This window comes from Rhododendron vialii, chromosome 1a (assembly GCF_030253575.1).
Source record: "Rhododendron vialii isolate Sample 1 chromosome 1a, ASM3025357v1".
NCBI lineage: Eukaryota > Viridiplantae > Streptophyta > Magnoliopsida > Ericales > Ericaceae > Rhododendron > Rhododendron vialii.
The window spans coordinates 16,746,573-16,765,398 of NC_080557.1; the positions used below are offsets into that span (position 1 = coordinate 16,746,573).

Below are 18,826 nucleotides of genomic sequence, written 5' to 3' on the forward strand. Positions count from 1 at the left end.
CTCAATTTGGCTTAGCTTGATTACTAGAACTGCGAATTTTCGCAGGACGCTGAAAATTTTCAGACTCTGTCATAAGACTGCGAACTGTTGGCCCTATGGCCCAAATCAGTCTAGATAGGAGTATCATATCCTAATGAGGTGCGGGCTTTGCATCTCACATTCATTAGGCTTCCCTCTTCGGGCCGGCCGAAGACTAGCGGTAGTCAGTCTCGCGTCGGATCAGGGTTGAGTATCCGTTCCTGATTCCCAAAACCCCTTTACACCTCAGAACCCACCCGATCCCTAGTGAGGAATTTTTTGGTCTCTCCATTCCCACCCCTAACAAGAATCGAGTTCCCAGGCCTCCACGATCTCCAAAAACCACTACCATTTTTCAGTAATCGGATCATATGAACAAGGGCAAAACACATGCACGAGCTTGTTTCACGACTGATTCCACCTGGGTGAAAACAAGGGCAATACTATTGCATGAGCTTGTTCTTGGACTGGTCTTGTGCAATAAACAATGTTTCCCTCTAAAAGAAGCAAACTTTCCCTTTGATTTCTCAATGGATTCTTTCCAATATGTTGTCTCTACATGCCACACAGAGAGAGAGAGAGAGAGAGAGAGAGAGAGAGAGAGAGAGGAGTGAGGAAACATGCGTGTGCGTGCACAGAGAGAGAGAGAGAGAGAGAGAGAGAGAGATTACAGATGTCAGCGCTTGACCCTAGTCGCCGCAGTCAGAGAGTAAAACAGCATATTAAACCCGATCCAAATCCAAAACAGTTAGCGGGATGGGGTGGAGGCGTAGCGGACCTAGCTGTGTTGGGGACCTTGCACCGCTCCAAAATGTTAGAATAGAAGAAGAATAAAATAGAAAAGAAAGGCAACTACCAGCTTTGCCTTTTTTCAGTACCAACACTAACTCATCAGTTTACCTTAATCTAACTAAAAAACGAGTAAAGAAATCCTTCGTTGGTGAAGTAGAATAACTGTGCAATGTTTCGTGGATACAACCGAACAGATATAAATATATTCCTAGTAAGATGAAATATACATGGATCCATAGCCGATGCTCGTTTGATACATTTATAGGGAGGGTGGGCTATCCCAACTTAACATGTACACAAGTAGTTTCCAGAACGTGGGGTTACTGGAAAATAGAGGGTGACCCTTTTCTAAGAACGAGTTAGAATCTCACGCTACGTCTACTACTATCCATATCGGTGGCAATGGCATTGATCGAAACATCAACATGGTAGACTAGTGATCATAAACAAAAAACGAACACACCTCCGCTGCCTCCATAGCAACCGAGTAGTTCTTTTCCTGCCACACAGAAATTACAGTCATCCCACAAAAGACCTCTCTTTGCAAAACTAATTACAGTTGAAAGGAAACAGAACAACTCGCTTTACATAATGAACATCATAAAATGGTGTACTTAAAAAATTACACGCAGAATCAACCATTGATGTCAGGCATAATGTGAGGATGGATGACACCATATACAAAAAATGGAACAAGGCCAAAATGGTTAAAAGGACTCTCCTTTAGAACCCTCACAACCAATCTAGAGAGGATGTCAAGCATCCACTTGTATCAAAGTATCAATGAAATAGAGCGAATCCAAATTAACATGGTAGAGCAGTACAGCACGCTCACAGCGAGACAGCATAAGGATTGTGGCAGTAGTACAGTGTCTCAAAGTTCAATGACTGTAGCCTAAGACGATGCGACACTCATGTTTTTTGCACCCAGGTCAGCACTTTACTCTTCGTACTTCATTTTGGGCGTGGAATTTTGCCAGATGTTATCATTTTAAGTTGGACCCTTAAATTTCGAAAGCAATAGACTACTTACTGAAGTAGAACCTCACCCAAGCCAAGTCACACATCGGGAAATTGGGAAAAGAGGAAATGGTATATAAGGATTTGCAAGCAGCTACTGCATAACCTGAGGTTAACCTTTTGAGCCACATAGTTAAGCTAAGGGTTAGCAAGTCAGCTGGCACGGGTCGTTCTAGTTGGTATTAAAGCACAACCCTGGTCTACATGGTGGGAGCCACCTCTAGAATCTGGTACGAGCACACAGATTGTGCTGTACAGAACTAAGTGTCACACCATAACAACCACGAAAAGGTTGTTGGGCCAATACAACGAGGACATTGCATCATAAGGTGAAGAGATTGTGAGAACCCCACCTAAGCCAAGTCCCACATCGGGAAATTGGGAATGAAATGGTATATAAGGATTTGCGAACAGTTACTGTATAACCTGAGGTAAACTTTTTGAGCCACGAGGTTAGGCTAAGGGTTACAATAGGTTGGATTTTCATGTAGTTTGATGCATGCCAGATCTATGAATCCATGACCCTTCTTTCAAATTGAGGAACCTATAGGCTATGAAAGGTTGAACCTAGCTTCTGGTGGCAGTGAGTGCTGTTCCGCAAGCAAGCACGACTCAAAAAGTTTAAGGAACACAGAAAATTAAAACTGTGCTTTGCCCAGCAAGCACCTTGTGGACTGACAAGTTAGGGCCATAGCTCCTCCAAAGCACTTTCCTGATCAAATTACACCAAACCCAGAATGACAAGAAATCCCAACATATAGAAGTTAAGAACTTGCACTGGACAGCACTTTAACATATGAAAATGTTTCCACTTCAGTCACGTGTCATCACTAATGCAGATGTTCCTTCAATACTAGAATAAAAGAAATTTCTGGACTGTTGATGCATTATGCCATAATCAAAATAACATATAGAAGAGAACTCTTACGGATTCTTAAAGTTGCTCACGAATGTAGGCCATTGATCTCAACATGGAACCTAATGTATCTCTTGAAACTTGAAATTTCACCTCCGTTTCTCCAGTAGTAGTCTTAGTATCTTGGAGCTGATAATGCAAGGATGAACTCAATAGTTAGAAATGCCAAAGCTCACGGAACACAAGCTAGTTTCAAAATTGCTTATTAAACAGACTTCTGGTCACAGAAGTACAGCAGAAAAAAGCCACAAAAATCTTCCAACTGAAATTTTGTTTTGTTTCTCAAGAGTGGGACAATTTTTTTTACAATGCCTAATTTCATTCTTGTTTTTTTTGGTGGTTGTAAGAGTCAAGGGAAAGCTCAGAGCAGTTTCGTTTCAAATAAGGAGCTCTTGTAAAACTATTAAACAGAACCCATGGTAGTTAGAAAATGCTGATTAAACAGACTGCTGGTCACGGAAGTATAGAATAAAAAATCCACAAAACTCTTCCAACTGAATTTTTGTTTTCTTTCTCGAAAGTGGGACAATTTCTTTCACCACGCCTAATTTGATTTTTCTTTTTTTGGGTGGTTGTAAGAGTTAAGGGAAAGCTCAGAACAATAAGGCATTTAATAAACTCACATAGCCCATTGAAAAGGTTCAGAATATATTGCCAACTTGCATGGTATCTACTACATAGACACTATGACAGTAAAGCTCCCTAACCATCTCCAATTATGAGAACAATTTACAATTTCAGCTTCCTAACCATCTCAAATTATGAGAACGACTTACAATTTATTTATATTATTTTTTTGATAAGTAATTTAATATATTAGAAATAACGCATTAAGGGAATGCCGCCCGTATAAAAAAGGCCATAGACAAAAAGGCCCTATACACCACTATGTGAGATAAACAATTCAAACCAATCTAGACATTGATCAAGGGAAGGATTACATTCTCCCTTGTCCCACCTATACAAACTACTAACCACAAAACTTTTAATTTTAAATAAAGGCTTTTCTACTCCTTCAAAGCATCTCACATTTCTCTCACACTATATAGTCCACATCAAACAAAGCAGAATCATGGCCCAAACATGCTTCCTTCTTTTTCCCACTTTAGCACCCCTCCAAGCGATTAAGAGTTCCATAACGCTCTTTGACACAACCCATTGTAAACCAAACCAGTTGAACACCACAGACCAAAGCTCCCAAGCCAAAGGACAATGGATTAAAAGATGATCCACCGTCTCTACATCCCTCTTACACATACAGCACCAATTAACGATGATCCACCTTTGGATCAAGTTGTCAATGGTAAGAATCTTCCCTCGCGCCGCACACCAAACAAAAAACTCACTTTCAACGGTGCCAATGCTTTCCAAATCGCTTGCCAGGGAAGGATGGAGTTACCGCTCCCACTTAACGCTTAACAATAAGATTTTACCTGAAAAGATCCTGATTTTGACAAATCCCAACGCATCTCATCACCCCCAACTCCTATCTCTTGTATACCATACACTCTAGAAAAAAGTCATCAACTCTTCCTCCTCCCCATCATGAACATGCCTTCGTAACCGGATGTCCCAGAACAATGTCCCCCTCATGCAGTAGAAGATAATCTGAAACTGTCGCATCCCTATCACAAGCCAAAAGATAGATTTTCGGAAAAACCTCCCGCAAAGTCACATCCCCAAACCACACATGGTCCCAAAACTTTACCCTTCTCCCGTCACCGACCGACATGTGAGTATTTTTAGCAAAACCTTCACATCCATTCATGATACCCCTCCAAAGAGCCACCCCATACGGCAACCTCACATTACCTGAAGACCACCCTCCCCACACCCACTACCATACTTTGCAACAATCACTCTCCTCCACCATCTCTCTCTCGCAAGAAAACCTCCAAAGCCATTTTCCCAACAAAGCTTGATTGAAGATCTTTAACTTTCTCACTCCCAACCCTCCTTTTCTTATGGGAGTGCACACATTATCCCAATCAAGTAACCCACACCTCCCCAAAGGAAATCTCTTTGTAACTTCTCTAGCCGCTTAGCAACTGACACCGGAATAGCAAACATAGACATGAAATAGGTAGGCAAGCCAGAAAGTGTAGTCTTCATAAGCGTCAATCGACATCCTCTTGGAATATATTGACGGTTCCATCCCGCTAATCTCTTCTCAAATCTTTCCACAATTGAGTCTCATACTGCCTTTGATTTGAAAGATGAACCCAATGGTAATCCCCAATACAACACTAACACTGAAAACGACAACACCCTACAACCCAAGATTTGAGCGAGCACATCAATATCAACAACTGCCCCAACCGGAATCATCTCTGACTTTCTCAAGTTCACCTTGAGGAAGGACACTGCCTCAAAACACAAAAGAACACAGCAAAGATAGCCCACCTGCGTCGGCTCCGCATCGCAAAATATAAGAGTGTCATCCGCATATAAAATGTGAGAAACCTTCAAGCCCTCACCATCTTCCTTTCCAACCTCAAAACCTATCAAAAAGCCACCTTGCACTACCTTTTGAATCAAAGGACTGAGCACCTTCATGATTAATATGAAAAGAAGTAGAGAGAGAGGATCACCTTGGCGCAAACCTCTAGAAGTGTGAAAAAACCCGGCTAGAGTCCCATTCACCAAAACACGAAATGCAAGCTCTTATCCACTTCCCCCACCGACCACCAAAATCCATCCGATCCATAACATAAATCAAGAAATCCCAATTTACATGATCATACGCCTTCTCAATATCCAACTTGCACACTAATTCTGGAGTTCCGCACTTCAGTCTCAAATCCGCACATTCATTAGCAACCAAAACCACATCAAAAATTTGCCGGCCCTAAATAAAAGCATTTTGGGACTCTGAAACAACTTTCCCCACCACCAACTTCAAACGAGTCGCCAAAACTTTTGCCAATAATTTATAAGCTCCTCTAACAAACTGATAGGCCGAAAATCTCGAATATCCCCCGCCCCTCCCTTTTCAGGAATCAAAGCCACAAAAGATGCATTCAAACTTCTTTCGAACTCATCGTACTCCCAAAAGTGTTGAAACATTCTCATCACTTCCCCCCTTACTGCCCCCCACCAACGTTGAAAAAAGGCCATCAACGTTCCATCGGGTCCAAGTGCCTTATCTTCATTCTTAGCTTTAAGAGCAGCCCTCACTTCCGCTTCATCAAAAGGCCTTTCCAAACAAGCTATGTTACATGGATCCTTCATTTTGGCTCAAGCACCCGTATCGATGTGTCCGACACCCGTATCCTTTTGGACACTCGGATCCTCTAATTGTTAAGATACTTTCAAAAAAGGAATATCAAATTAGCTAGAACAGCGATATTCGAGTATTTTACATAGACAAGAAATAGGGAAATAGCAAAAACATAATTTTCTTAACCCTTTTTTGTTTGAATACATTTGTAAACATAATTTATGGTACATAATCTGTGAAAATTATGCAATATATAATACAAACAAGAGTTCAAGACGTGTCCCCGTACCCGTACCCGTACCCAAGTTGGGGACACATATCCACGTATCCTAAGATTTAAGTTTAGGAAGGTCCGACACTTGGACTTGCACCCACACCCAATACTCGCACCCGAGTCCATGTAACATAGCAAACAAGAGGCCTCCTCCACCGAAATAGTGTCAAACTCCAAATCATCAACTTGAGGACGAAAACCCCTCTTCCTTAAACAAACCCTCATAGAAGTGAGCAATTCCATTTTTCATCTCTTCATCCTTGTCCAAAATTCTGTCACCTATTTTAATCTTCCCAATAAAATTGTTTCTCCGATTACAATTTGTCATCCTATGGAAAAAAAACGAGTGTTCCTTTCGCCCTCTTTCGACCTGTAATGGTCTGTGTTTGAAATTCATAACTGTGACAGTTGCAGAAAATGCAGACTGCGGGTGATGATTCTGCTCCGAAACGCAATTTCAGGCTCAGACCAAGAATCATGTTAGGACCATGTTTCTAGTGAGATAGAATCTGTTGCAGCCGCTTCTGGATGGTAATTATTTGAAGTTACAGCTATTCAGTAGTTTTATGATGTTTTATGTTAGCCAGGAAGTCCTATACGAGTCTTTTAGCTTTCTATGTTCAAGCCACTCAAGAAGTCCAATACAACTTTGGAGTGCACGATTTTCAAACAATGAGATGCACTTGGAACAATGAAAGTTTCAGTCTTGTAGCTATTTTTTTCACTGTGTTACATTATGCAAATAGCGAATTGCATTTGATGCGTCTGCCTTTATTCCTGATTATGCAATTAGCGAATTGCATTTGATGCATCTGCCTTAAGGTGATGAAGATCAGCTTTTGTTCATGGAATCATTAACACTATATAATAAGAATCCAAAAGTGTTCTCCTGTCCAAAGTTGTTAAGGGCGAGAGGCGCACCGAGGCACAAAGTCCGGTTGGGACCTAGGCAAGAGGTTATATCAGTATGTTTAACCTAGACTACCTAGTCTCTGTGATAAAATATAAAAGAAGGGCACGCCTCTGCGCCTTCCACAAAGGCATGCGCCTTGTCCGCGCTTCTTTCAATGCGCCTCACCTCACTTCATGCAAAGCCCCTGTGCCTCGCGCCTAGGCACGTCTTTGACAACTATGCTCCTGCCCTGCGTTTTTTCCAGTAATTTTCCAAGATAGTCTGGACGTGATGAAGATCAAATTTGTTTATGAAACCTAGATTGCATCGAAGTGCCTGGAGATCGTCGCAAGGTGACACTAACGTGTGATGTAATCATACGCATGAGGTCAGCATATATGCTGAAGCTGACTGTCGGTGATCAGATATTCCGATTTGTCTCAATGCTGTGGGAATTATGGTATTTTTGGGGAATTTCTTGAAGCCATTTGACTAGTGTTTTCCATTTTCGAATGTTTTTTAACATTTTGGAACTCGATTTTCAATCTGCGATTCAGGGTGTTACCCAAGGTTTTTGACAGCCTAGATCTCTCATACTATTGCCGATTTACATCATAGAAGGTGGAATTTTTTGTTCCTCTAGACGAATCATTTTCTCAGCATAGTAATGTTTCTAGAGTATTTGAGCTTTATGAGAAGATTTACTCGACTAAGCCATCTGGCAAATCTATATGAGTATTACAGCACTCTTACAAGTTTGTAGGATCAATTGTTGCAACATCGTCCTTTACCACTGATTGATGCAACATCATTGGGCGGATTTCATGGTTGCTTCACTGCTTTCTGGTTTAGGCCATGATCTTCGCAGGTTCAAAGATCAAATCCTTGCTAGTGAGACTCTCCCCACTGCCACTATTGCATATTCTCTCGTTCATCTTCTGGCCAGTCATCTTGCGTGCCCCACTCTCTTCTGCTCTGGTCTCTAGTAGTGGTGGTCGCGGTAATTTACATGGTGATGGCCACAGTGGCAGCAGCAGTCGTGGTTTCCGTGGTGGCTGTACTGGTGGTCCTGGTGATAGAAAATGTGATTATTGTGGTGCTACTAATCGTACAAAGCCCTGTTGTTGGAAGAAATATGGTAAAACCCAATAATGTGCATCCAGTCTCTGATAACACTCCACTGCCCCACTCTCAGCCATCGTTAGATCCTAGTTATGGGAACTCCTACTCTAACTATCGTGATGCAAAAACTACTCAAGTTAGAGAACTAGTTCAGACACTGCATTCGCATTCAGTTTTGCCCCCACCATCTGCTGCTATTTAGCAAATTCAGGTAACATTGCATGTGCAGCCCTTACATCTCCGTCTTGAATTCTAGATTCCAGCGCTAGTTCTCGCATGTCTGGTAATTCATCTATTTTCTCTGATTTACACATCTTAATCATCATATTGTGTTAGCCAATGGTTCATCTCGACCCATTAATGGGAAAGATGTTCGTCATCCCACTCGTTCCTTACCCATACCTTCTAGTCTTCATGTTTCTGATTTTCCCTTTAATTTATGTAGTCTTAGTCAATTGACCAAAGCTTTAAATTTTTCAGTAACCTTTTCTCCTACTTGTGTTTTTCAAGACCTCCAGACAAAAATGATGAAAGGTTTGGGGCATGAGAAGGGCGGTCTTTATTATTTGACCGCTGATAGTACCTCCCGTCTCTTCCTCTATGTTAAGTGCAACAATATCTCTCCTCCTCATTGGCATTTTCAGTAGGGCCATCCTAATGTGGCCAAGCTTAAGTTAGCTATTCCGGCTTTGAGTTGCATGCCTAGTCTAGGTTGTGAAGCTTGTAAGTTAGGGAAGCATCATCATATTTTTCACGTAGTAGTCATGATCGTCAAACTGAGTCATTTGATGTAGTCCAAACAGACATATGGGTCCTTCTCGAACTCCAAATATTAATGGGTATCAATTATTTGTTATATTTGCTGATGATTATTCTTGCATAACTTGGCTATTGTTGTTGAAACACCGATCTGAGTATGTTATATCTAAATTTTGTAATGAGATATTTACCCAATTTGATAAGCGGATTAAAGTTACTATTCTCATAATGCTTTGGAATATATGCAGTCTGTGGTTGACTCATCCTGTGTCAATCGTGGGATTATTCATCCAACTTCTTGTGCTCACACTTTTCAACAGAATGGCATCGTTGAACACAAGCAACCCTCTACTCAGGTATTTGAAAAGCAATTATTTCTTCTGGTGTGGTTAGGGTGTACATAAATGATTGAGCGCTAAAGGACAATATAACGTAAACAGTGCCATATCAAACAAAATTGCAACAGATAATGAAAACTATCAGCTCGCAATCTGAGTTTTGAAAACATATTAAAGCAAAGGTCACATAGTTAAGTAGCATGAGGGAAAAAAAAAAAAGGAGGTCAAACTTGATAATAAAGAACAAGTCGATTTAATTTAATAAAACTATATAACCAAACATCGGATGCACACCCAATCAAATACCTCAAGGTGCATACCTTCAGATTGATAACTGCAACTCTGTTGGCTGATGCTGAGAGCTGTTGACTGATATAAGCCATGGATTTCAACATAGGCTCCAGCGTACCCCTTGTCAATCTAAACTGCACGTCTGCTTCTCCCGAAGGAGTTTTACCATAGTCTTGCAGCTAGTTGAAAAGAAGGAAAAAGGAAGTGAAACTAAGATATAACTACTGCTTCATATAACCTTACCACAAGAAAACTAAAGAGTAGAATCTTGTAGAACCCTATATACTGCTTCTTATGGAAAATCATGCTCAATGAGTACAGATAGTAATATGACTACCACATTATGATCAAAAAAGACTACCACATTTACTTCAGAAGGTCTTTAAGGTGAGCGTCTCCCATTAGGCCTAAAGTGATGCTGTGGTATTTTTTTCGTATTTTAAGATTCACGCCAAATTTTTTGGATTATTCATTCGTCTAAACAAGAAAAGTCTAAAAAGTAAAAAAAACTACAACCAAAAGCAAAAACAAGTTCACTAAAGACAAAAAGTTTGAAGTAGTTATCTTTAGTGTAGTCTTATCTGAATTTCTTTCCATTTCGGTCCATATTGTCATATTTTTCTGATTCCTCCAGTGTTCTAAAACTCGGAAATACTCGGCGAGTACTCGGTACTCGGTGCCTAGCCAAGTAGAGTTAGGGCTACTCGGTGAAATTACTCGGCCAGCCGATTACTCGGCATTACTCGGCGAGTACCGATTACTCAGTAAAACAAGATGACTCGGAAGTGGGGAGAAAATCGAAAAAAAACTGAAAAATGGGGTAAAATACATAATATGTTAAATTTGAAGGGTCGTTAGTGTAATTTCAGTATAGTTTTATACTAACCCTAATCGAGTGAACACACCAATCAAGCTACTGCTGCTGTTCCTCTTCTTCTTCGAGGAATAATTGACTACTAATTTCGTACTTCGTTTTGTTTGGTTTGAACGTTGAACTTTGTAATTGACTATTAATTTCGTATCTAGTTTCATTCGGTTTGAACGTTAAGCTTTGCAATGGACTAGTAAAACTTTGCAATGGACTAGTAATTTTGTACTTAGTTTCATTTGGTTTGAACTATGAACATTGAACTTCTCATTATGCATTATGAATATCATTTGGGGAACATATAAAAAAAAAAAAAATTCAAGTAATTTCTACTCGCCGAGTACTCGGCCTACAAGGTACAAGGTGGCCGGCCGAGCGAGTACCCAGTACCGAGTTTTAGAACATTGGATTCCTCTCATTGAGACAGTGATTGATTGTAAAAATTAGGACGAAAAACTAAATAAAAGATGACTAAAAGAAAATATTACCAATTGTCTTTAAGACACATTAATTTAGGCCAAACACACTTGTTTTTCTCTACGGTTTTGTCAGAGCAGTATATGTGTAATTTGAAACTTCAAAGCACAAATACAAAAGGATTCTCTCTTCTATCTCCATTACTTTCTCCTTTCATCTTCTACTTCTCTTTATTGTTTCAGTATTTCCAACACTTCACACAATTAATGACAAGGTCCAGACACTTTGTGATAAAATAACCTCTGGGATGAGAGATAAATCTGATTCCTTTGTCTTAAGCAGCATAATTAGCACTCAAAACTTAATGCAATAAGTGAGAACAAAGTAATGTATTTGATAGCCCCAATTTGATTCCCCTATTAACCATTTAAGTACTTAAAATAGGCTTAAGTCTTAAGTTACAAAGTTCTTAATCCACAACCCCACTAATACCACCACTAAAAAGCCACTAGCATGACTAATCCAACACCAAGCAACCACTACCCCAACCAAAATTACACACCACCACACAACATCTACCACGGATGTTTTCAAATCAGGATACTTATCGTGTATCGTTTTTCTCACTTTATGAATCATATCGGAATAGGTATCGCGTATCGTAAGATACGTTAACAAAAATAAATATACAATTATAAATATTTATACCAATTAACACCCCAAAAAATCTATTGCATATATGAAAAAAGAAGTTTTTAGGATGAAAATTTCTAAGTTTTCCAAGTGGGGCTATCGCGTTGAGGTGTTCTAGTGTCTTGGCCAAGGGAAGAAAAGAGGAGTCGTTATCTGAATGATCGACATATGTTTTTTCTTCTATTTGAGCTTTGATGGATTGAGATTGGGTTTTCTTCAAATGGTTTGAACATTGCCATAATTAGATCAAACGATTTAGAACGTGTTGGGGGTTCTGCTTCGTAAAATAAGGTTTGATTTTTAGTCAATAAGTAATCGTAGGATATGTACCGTATCGAGATATGCAATTATATCATAGGATACATCATAGTATCGTACCATTCCGATACAAGAAGGATACGAGGTGGGATACGTATAGTTTTTCAAAGGATACGAGGGGGGATACGTATAGTTTTTCAAAGGAGACGATACAAATTGTAAGATACGTATCCCGTACCATAGGTTTTTAACCACCATAACAATCAGGGGTTTAAATAGAGGCTGTTAAGTAATGGATTTTGGACCTCCGATTCCGTTATTTACCTATAAATTGCTTGATATATGGTTGTATCACCAATGCCGTTATGTTTCCCGATACCCCGATTTAAAACCGTGAGCCCAACCGTATTAGAAACACCACCACAAATCCATACTACTGCCGCAGCTGCCACCCAACCACCACCGCTATCATATGACCGCTACTAACAACAGCTGCCACATAACCAACACCACCATCCCCACCATGACTATCCAAAGCCACCTTTACCATGATTACCCCAGCCCACTCACCAACTATTGACTATTGTTGTCGTCATTCCTCCCATCGCCAACATCACCACCACCGCAATATAAAGGGCCAAAGAGAAAATCAAAAAAATTCATAAATTCCTGTTGCCATACATGTCAAACAACTTGATGAAATTCAGCACTTACATTTTAGCTCATACCAAACACGTTCCACATAGAAAAAATTAGCATTCAATTCTCATTATTTAGTTTAAAGTTTTCAGTTTTGTCAAACACCACCATACATAGAGATTTAAGCAAATAGAGAGAATCACAAAACAGTGGACCAAAGAAACAGTAGCATGGCTAACTGATCAAAGATGTCCATGAACAAAAAAATGAAATACAATACAAACAGCATACCTTCAGGTTAATTACAGCTACTTTACTGGACGATGTCGAATTTTTATTTTCAATTACCCAAGTCATAGACTTGAAACAAGTGAGCACCACCTAAATAGAAGATAGTCAGAAGAAGTAATCACTTTCTCTGCAAGTAATTGAATAACAAAAAAATCACCACTTGATGTGTCATAACATAAGGCACAGAAAAGACAATTCATTCATACCGTGTTATCAGTACCACCACCATCACGGGTAATAGAAACAGGAGCCATGCTAGGCTGATTCAAATCAGCAACAGGAACCCCAACATCGTTAAGATTAAAGTGATGTGGCATCACATCATGCCAGGGCCACAATGGTGGACTCATATCAAAAGTCGGTATAGCCGTCTTCTTGCTATTGTCTTCCTGAATACTTCCACTTCCGTGAGAGGAAGGAGGTGCAACTTTAGCCACATTTTTCTTTACATCTGCAATCTTCCTTGCACCATCTCTTAGAGCAGTCATCGCTGCATTATAGGTCTCGGCAGCAATCGCCCCTTCCTCTGCAAACTTAACAGCTTCCCGACATAAAGTTTTGAAGCGTGAGGTCAGAGAGTCAATAAATTGGGTATCTGCATCATTTTCTGCAGATCCAAAACCAACTCTGGCATTCCTTGTCCATCTATTCAATATGTAATGGGACGGAAGGGTCAGAACATTTGTCACAGTGAAGACAGTCAATATGTGCCGACATAGAATGCCCGAGTACTCAAACATCTGGCAGCTGCAAGTTGCTTTCATTTCAGACATATTCAACATGATCATGTATGCCTTGTGATCAAGCTCATATTTAGCAACCCTAAATTTGCTGACCACGCCATCCCCCTCAACCTTATTAGCAGTATACACAAAAGTCTCAACCAACTCCTCCTGAAACTTGGAAAAAACTTTCTTGGTGTAGAGATTTGATGCCTGTTGTTCCATTGGTGATGGAGTCTTCAGCACTGGCGTTGTGCAAATCGTATCATAATCAGCTTCTATCTCCCTTTCCAATGAATTTTCTAAAGCTCTTTCATACTGCTTAAAAAACATTGGTATGGTAGTTTGTTGGTTCACGTATCCATCAAAAAAGGAGCTAACCCCTTGGTTTGATGAAAGTGCAGCAAAGAAGGTGCCCCGAAAAAAGACAGGCGCCCACTGCTGCCGAGCATTATAGACAGCTTGAAGCCACTCATTCTTACGAAGATCATATCGATCTAGGAGTGATCCCCATGATGATTCAAAATCCTCAACTGTCTCAGAAAAGTTGATGCAGCTATAGAGCTCCCCATAAAATGAAGGATGCGCAAGATATACATGAGCCAACCTTTCTTGACCTTCTCTCAAGATATGCCACTTGCAAATGCAGTGCCGTGTTTCTGGAAACACCTGAGAAATAGCTGCCTGGATGGCTCTATCTTGGTCAGTGGTTATAGAAACAGGTGGCCGATCATTCATTGCAGACAGCCATGTCCTAAATAACCAAGTGAAGGAAGACTCGGACTCATCTAAAAGTAATGCACAGCCAAACAAAACCATCTGACCATGATGATTTAGACCAGTGAAAGGAGCTAATGGAACCAGAAACTGATTTGGTCGATACATTGTGTCAAAAATAACTGCATCGCCAAAGTGACTATAAGCTGTCCTTGATCTTGCGTCCGCCCAAAACACATTAGTCATGCGATTGTCATCATCAAGCTGTATTGCATAATAGAAACCAGGATTTTCAGCCTGCATCTTCTTGAAATAGTTGAGAATATTCTGAGCGTCTCTTCCAAGGATTCTCTTCCTAATACAGGGTTGAACGTAATTCATAGGACCAAAACTCTTACCTGCACGATTCGTTTCGACGGGAGAGGCACTCCCAACTCCACGATTAGGATCATACGATACATGATTTCCATCCATAGAGACAAAAACATCACTGGGGGCATCAAGTGTTTCAACCACATTCTTTGTAGCACCAGCAAAATGCCTCCGAGGGCGAAGATAATGAACCCTTCTGGGACTCACTATAGAATGGTTATGATCCTCAACAAATTTTGTCACAACCCAACTGTCTGGATCCTTTCTCTCTATCCTTAGCATAGCGTCGCAGTTTTCAACATTCTTCCTTTTAAAAACCTCCCTAGAACATGCAAAATCCCAAGTAACTATAGGCCCATCAGGCTTGGTACGGCTGTACTGACCTACATGGGTGCTAAAACCCACACGCTTAGCATATGCCTCGTACAAAGTCTTGGCAGCTTCTTCAGATTCAAACTCCATTCCAATGGACGGTTTAGAGTTTTCATCGTCGTCGTCCAGATTGTGAGCCTCTCTGTCAGAAGAATTTTCTGCCATACCCTGTTTATCAGCCATATTAGATGAAATATTGGCCTTCCGATGATTTTCTCTGTTACCCCCCTCAGCCTCAACTACTTCAACATCCATTCCAGATGAGTGAATCCTGTCGACCCTTAGTCTCTATTGCCAGCAAGATTATTGGCAGTTCTGCATGCTTTTCCATTATACATCAAAAGGGAAGTACGCCATATGATTCCCTGCCTATATAAGTGGCAGCATCAGTTAAAGCAACTCAAAATGATAGCACAAGTACGACATCTAAAAAGAAACCTATGAACAGGTACATATAAAATTAAGCACTATGCACAAATGTTTCCACTGCGACTTTGACAAAGAACAATACAAAAGCAAACAATTATAATTATTTGACAAAAGAATAAGAAAAGGGGAGCATCATATTGCCAGTTGCCTAAGAACATGCACCTGACATGTAAATTATTGGAACTAAGAACATAGGCGATTGACTGATTGTACACCGCAGGTTGAATATCTTTCGAGACCAAGAGTTCAACAGCATGTAGCACGGACTAAGACACAAACGGCAATTCTAAAAAAATGGGGAGACGGACACACCAGGGACACAGCAATTTGTTTGCATTAGTTTTTCCAGCCATTCAACCTACATTGTAATCACTAAAAATTGCTTAGGGCTCCTATCCAATGCGTTGTCGAAAGATGGTGTATACCATAAGTACACATTTTATATTACACTATTGGCCCAATAAACATTCACCCAGAAAAAGCTTTTGAAATTTAGAAAACCACCCTACAATGTCCCCTTGTGGCCTTGTGTGTCCCTGCAGTGTCCTCAACTCCCCCATTATCTCAGGTGTACACCCAGCGACCAGCGTGTCTTACCATAAAGATATTAAACTTTAATGGACACGTCACGGGGAGCGTCCATACGTATTTTGGCATGTGTTGGCATGTCTGAGTCGTCCGACACAAATATGACGACCTCCTATGTGTGTTGGTAGTTCATACTTCTTAGTTCATAGGCTTAGCACTTCTACACCAATTGAAATGCTTAAAACCAGCCCTACGAAATGGAAGGGTCAACATCATATGTACTTATACCAAGGTGGCCTTTAGTTGGTGATATTTTTGTGCACAACAACAGGTTGTGCACATGCAATGCATGTGCTCTGAGTAATCTTATGAAACTCACTAGACCATAATTGCTGACGACAAGAATATTTAACACAATTGAGAGGGGATTAAGAGGAGATAAAACATAGAAACTGAAGCAGGTGAGAAACAATGAAGATTCAAAAAGTTTCATGGCGCAACTTTGCAATAGAAATGGTTACACATCTAAAAAGAGAGCACCAAAATGATGTCTTCTCTTTACAACAATAAACATAGGGGCATAAAAGGAAAATAGATTCAGAATTACCCACAAGAACGATCCAAAAAAGTATAAAATCAGAAAGACCAACCAAATTTGACAAAGTTCAACTTAATGCAACAACATTGTAATTAAGAGTCACTAAATAACAGGAGTAATTATTAAACTCCATTTATTGCCAAATCATAAAAAGTGGCATATCAACATTCTTACTGCATAACTTCTAGATTCCAGTTAGTGTTTCCCTCAGCAGACTCCAATGGCCAATTCTTTTCAAGGATGGAAGTTGCTTCAAGTCAAGTTTACCAGAATAAGTCATTGTCACAATGAAATGATCCAAAGCAAACCGCGGTTTCATGTTTTCCGCCAGCAAAAATCTACGAGTAGCAAGGCGTGCTTAGGTACTTTTAAATAAAAGCAAAGAATCCCCCAAAACCTTTGTTCAACTTGAAAGCTCCTAATAGTTCGAAACCTTCTGCTGAGGTCAAAGCCTAAAACAAAAAATATATGCAACGTCTAAAACAGTGATTCTTGTGAGCTGAAGCAAAGACAAAAACTTCATTAAAGATTTTTTTTTTTTTTAATTTCATTAAAGCTGAAATAAGAAGAACAACATATGCCTAGCAACTTTAATCTGGATCGAGAATCTAACTGATAGAGGAAACACTATGGGCTTTAGGCTGGCACAACAGTAATTGCTTACTGCAATCATGATATGAGATAAAATTTGGAATCAACTTATGTACTAGAGCTGATCCACTAAGGTAGTGAGCAAATAGTGTAGGAATGTAGGATCATATCCCAAAGATAGTAAGTCTTTACTTTCTTATTAAGGTAAGTCCTTTTCCAAGATCAAACTAAGAATCCATATAAAACCAAGATAGTAACCTTCCAAAAAATTCTAAAGATTTAAGAGAAAATGTCTATGCTCTATTATTCTATTAAAGATGGAATAAAAGATAACACTATAACTGAATATTCATCCGAATTCAAGTTTGAAACTCACAGAATTAACCTAATTTGGACAGCCCGAAAAATTGGATAGATCTAGGAAGAATCTCATTTGGTTATATATGGTAGACCCAACTGAGATACCAACAAAATTGATGGCTACTTTGAACTTGTCCAACAATCAACGGTATCAACCACACATCTATGACGAAAAAGTTCCAAAAAAGAAAAGTTACGTGAATAATTTGCCAAATCTGAGAGCATCTACTTTGCAGAATTAGAGTATCATTATGTACGCTCACAACAAAGTTTCAGACAGATGTACAAACCACCCCTTCAAAAAAATTGAAGTTTTTTCTAGGACAAAGGGCATAAGTGCAACTTAGGTGTTCTATTGGGCTATGTGATGTGAAGTAACACAAAAGCAATAATATACTAGTAGTAAACAGTGTATGTAGAACTTGGAAACCTAAATCCTCGCAGCAATTCTCATCCTCCATATAATCTACTCGATCTTGTACATAATATATGTGATAAACAAGCGTTTAAATTCAAATCAAAAGATCCATTTAGAAGCAACTAATCCACTTACAAACAAATGACCTAAAAACACAGCATTGTGCCACTGTAGCTTTAAATGTCCACCATTGGAGTGGAGTATCCAGAAACTATAATAGATAAAGAAACCCTACCTCCATTATCCAAACAAACAAAATTTTGCGAGTACCGCCAATAGAAGAGTCGTTGTCTACACTCAGTAGCTCTCTCAATGCAATTTTTTTTCAAACAAACAAAATTTTGCGAGTACCAGCACTATAAGAGTCGTTTTCGACACTCCATAGCTCTCTCAATGCAAATTTTTTTCCTACTGATTCCATATGTTTTATCTTCCTGATATAGTATGAATTTTATTCGGCCGATCAAAAGGAAAAGGCAACAATGCGAGATCAAAATGCAGCCAAACAAGGCCTCAAGTAACTCCAATTGTTAGAGAAGCACAGACAACGACAAAGGAATACCGAAACAGTAAACCCTAGTGGCTTCCGCTATCGTCCTGTTGTAAAATTAAGACGTAATGAGATCAGAGAAGCATAACGTACCGGCTGTAGCTCTGTTGATAGTACACAAATCTCTCTCTCTCCCTCTCTCTCTCTCTCTCTCTCTCTCTCCCTCTCTCCCTCGGCCTCAAAACCCGGACCAAAATCGTTGCTGATTTCTTCTTCTTCGTCGTCGTCTTCCAGTTTTTCCGTCGTTAACCTTCCCAGCTTCTACTCCCATTCGCAATTGTTCTCTACGGACACCTGAAAGAACGAATTTATTTATTGATTCTGCAGTATTACATTCTTGGCTTATCTGCATCCCTACAAA

General features: G+C 39.8%; 1 protein-coding gene across 8 annotated transcripts; it reads right to left on the minus strand.

Moving 5' to 3' along the window:
* Positions 1–940: 940 nt before the first annotated feature.
* LOC131316431 (protein FAR1-RELATED SEQUENCE 3-like) lies at positions 941–18,785 on the minus strand. Of its 8 annotated transcripts, none has more exons than XR_009197126.1 (7): positions 18,555–18,783; positions 13,015–15,356; positions 12,809–12,898; positions 9,672–9,821; positions 2,759–2,875; positions 2,497–2,542; positions 941–1,309 (listed from the first exon to the last, which is right to left on the minus strand). XR_009197126.1 is itself a non-coding variant. In XM_058345816.1 (7 exons), exons 3-6 carry the CDS (start codon positions 15,244–15,246, stop codon positions 2,765–2,767), a joined length of 2,583 nt encoding a protein of 860 aa, XP_058201799.1. In that variant the 5' UTR covers positions 15,247–15,360; positions 16,721–16,884; positions 18,559–18,783; the 3' UTR covers positions 941–1,309; positions 2,759–2,764. The 8 variants fall into 8 exon arrangements, 6 of the variants coding, with proteins under 6 accessions (XP_058201799.1, XP_058201790.1, XP_058201782.1 ...); XM_058345816.1 differs by lacking the exon at positions 2,497–2,542 and adding an exon at positions 16,721–16,884 and having other exon boundaries at positions 13,015–15,360; positions 18,559–18,783; XR_009197127.1 differs by lacking the exons at positions 941–1,309; positions 2,497–2,542 and adding exons at positions 7,886–8,201; positions 16,721–16,884 and having other exon boundaries at positions 2,778–2,875; positions 13,015–15,360; positions 18,559–18,785.
* Between the last annotated feature and the right edge of the window lie 41 nt (positions 18,786–18,826).

Coding starts and splice junctions, on each gene's coding strand:
- LOC131316431 (XM_058345807.1), bottom strand. CDS start 15,246: ATGGATGTTGAAGTAGTTGAGGCTGAGGGGGGTAACAGAGAAAATCAT. Junction 9,822..12,808: donor TAGCTGTAATTAACCTGAAG/GTATGCTGTTTG, acceptor CTTTTCAACTAG/CTGCAAGACTATGGTAAAAC. Junction 2,876..9,671: donor TTGCAGTTATCAATCTGAAG/GTATGCACCTTG, acceptor TTGCATTATCAG/CTCCAAGATACTAAGACTAC.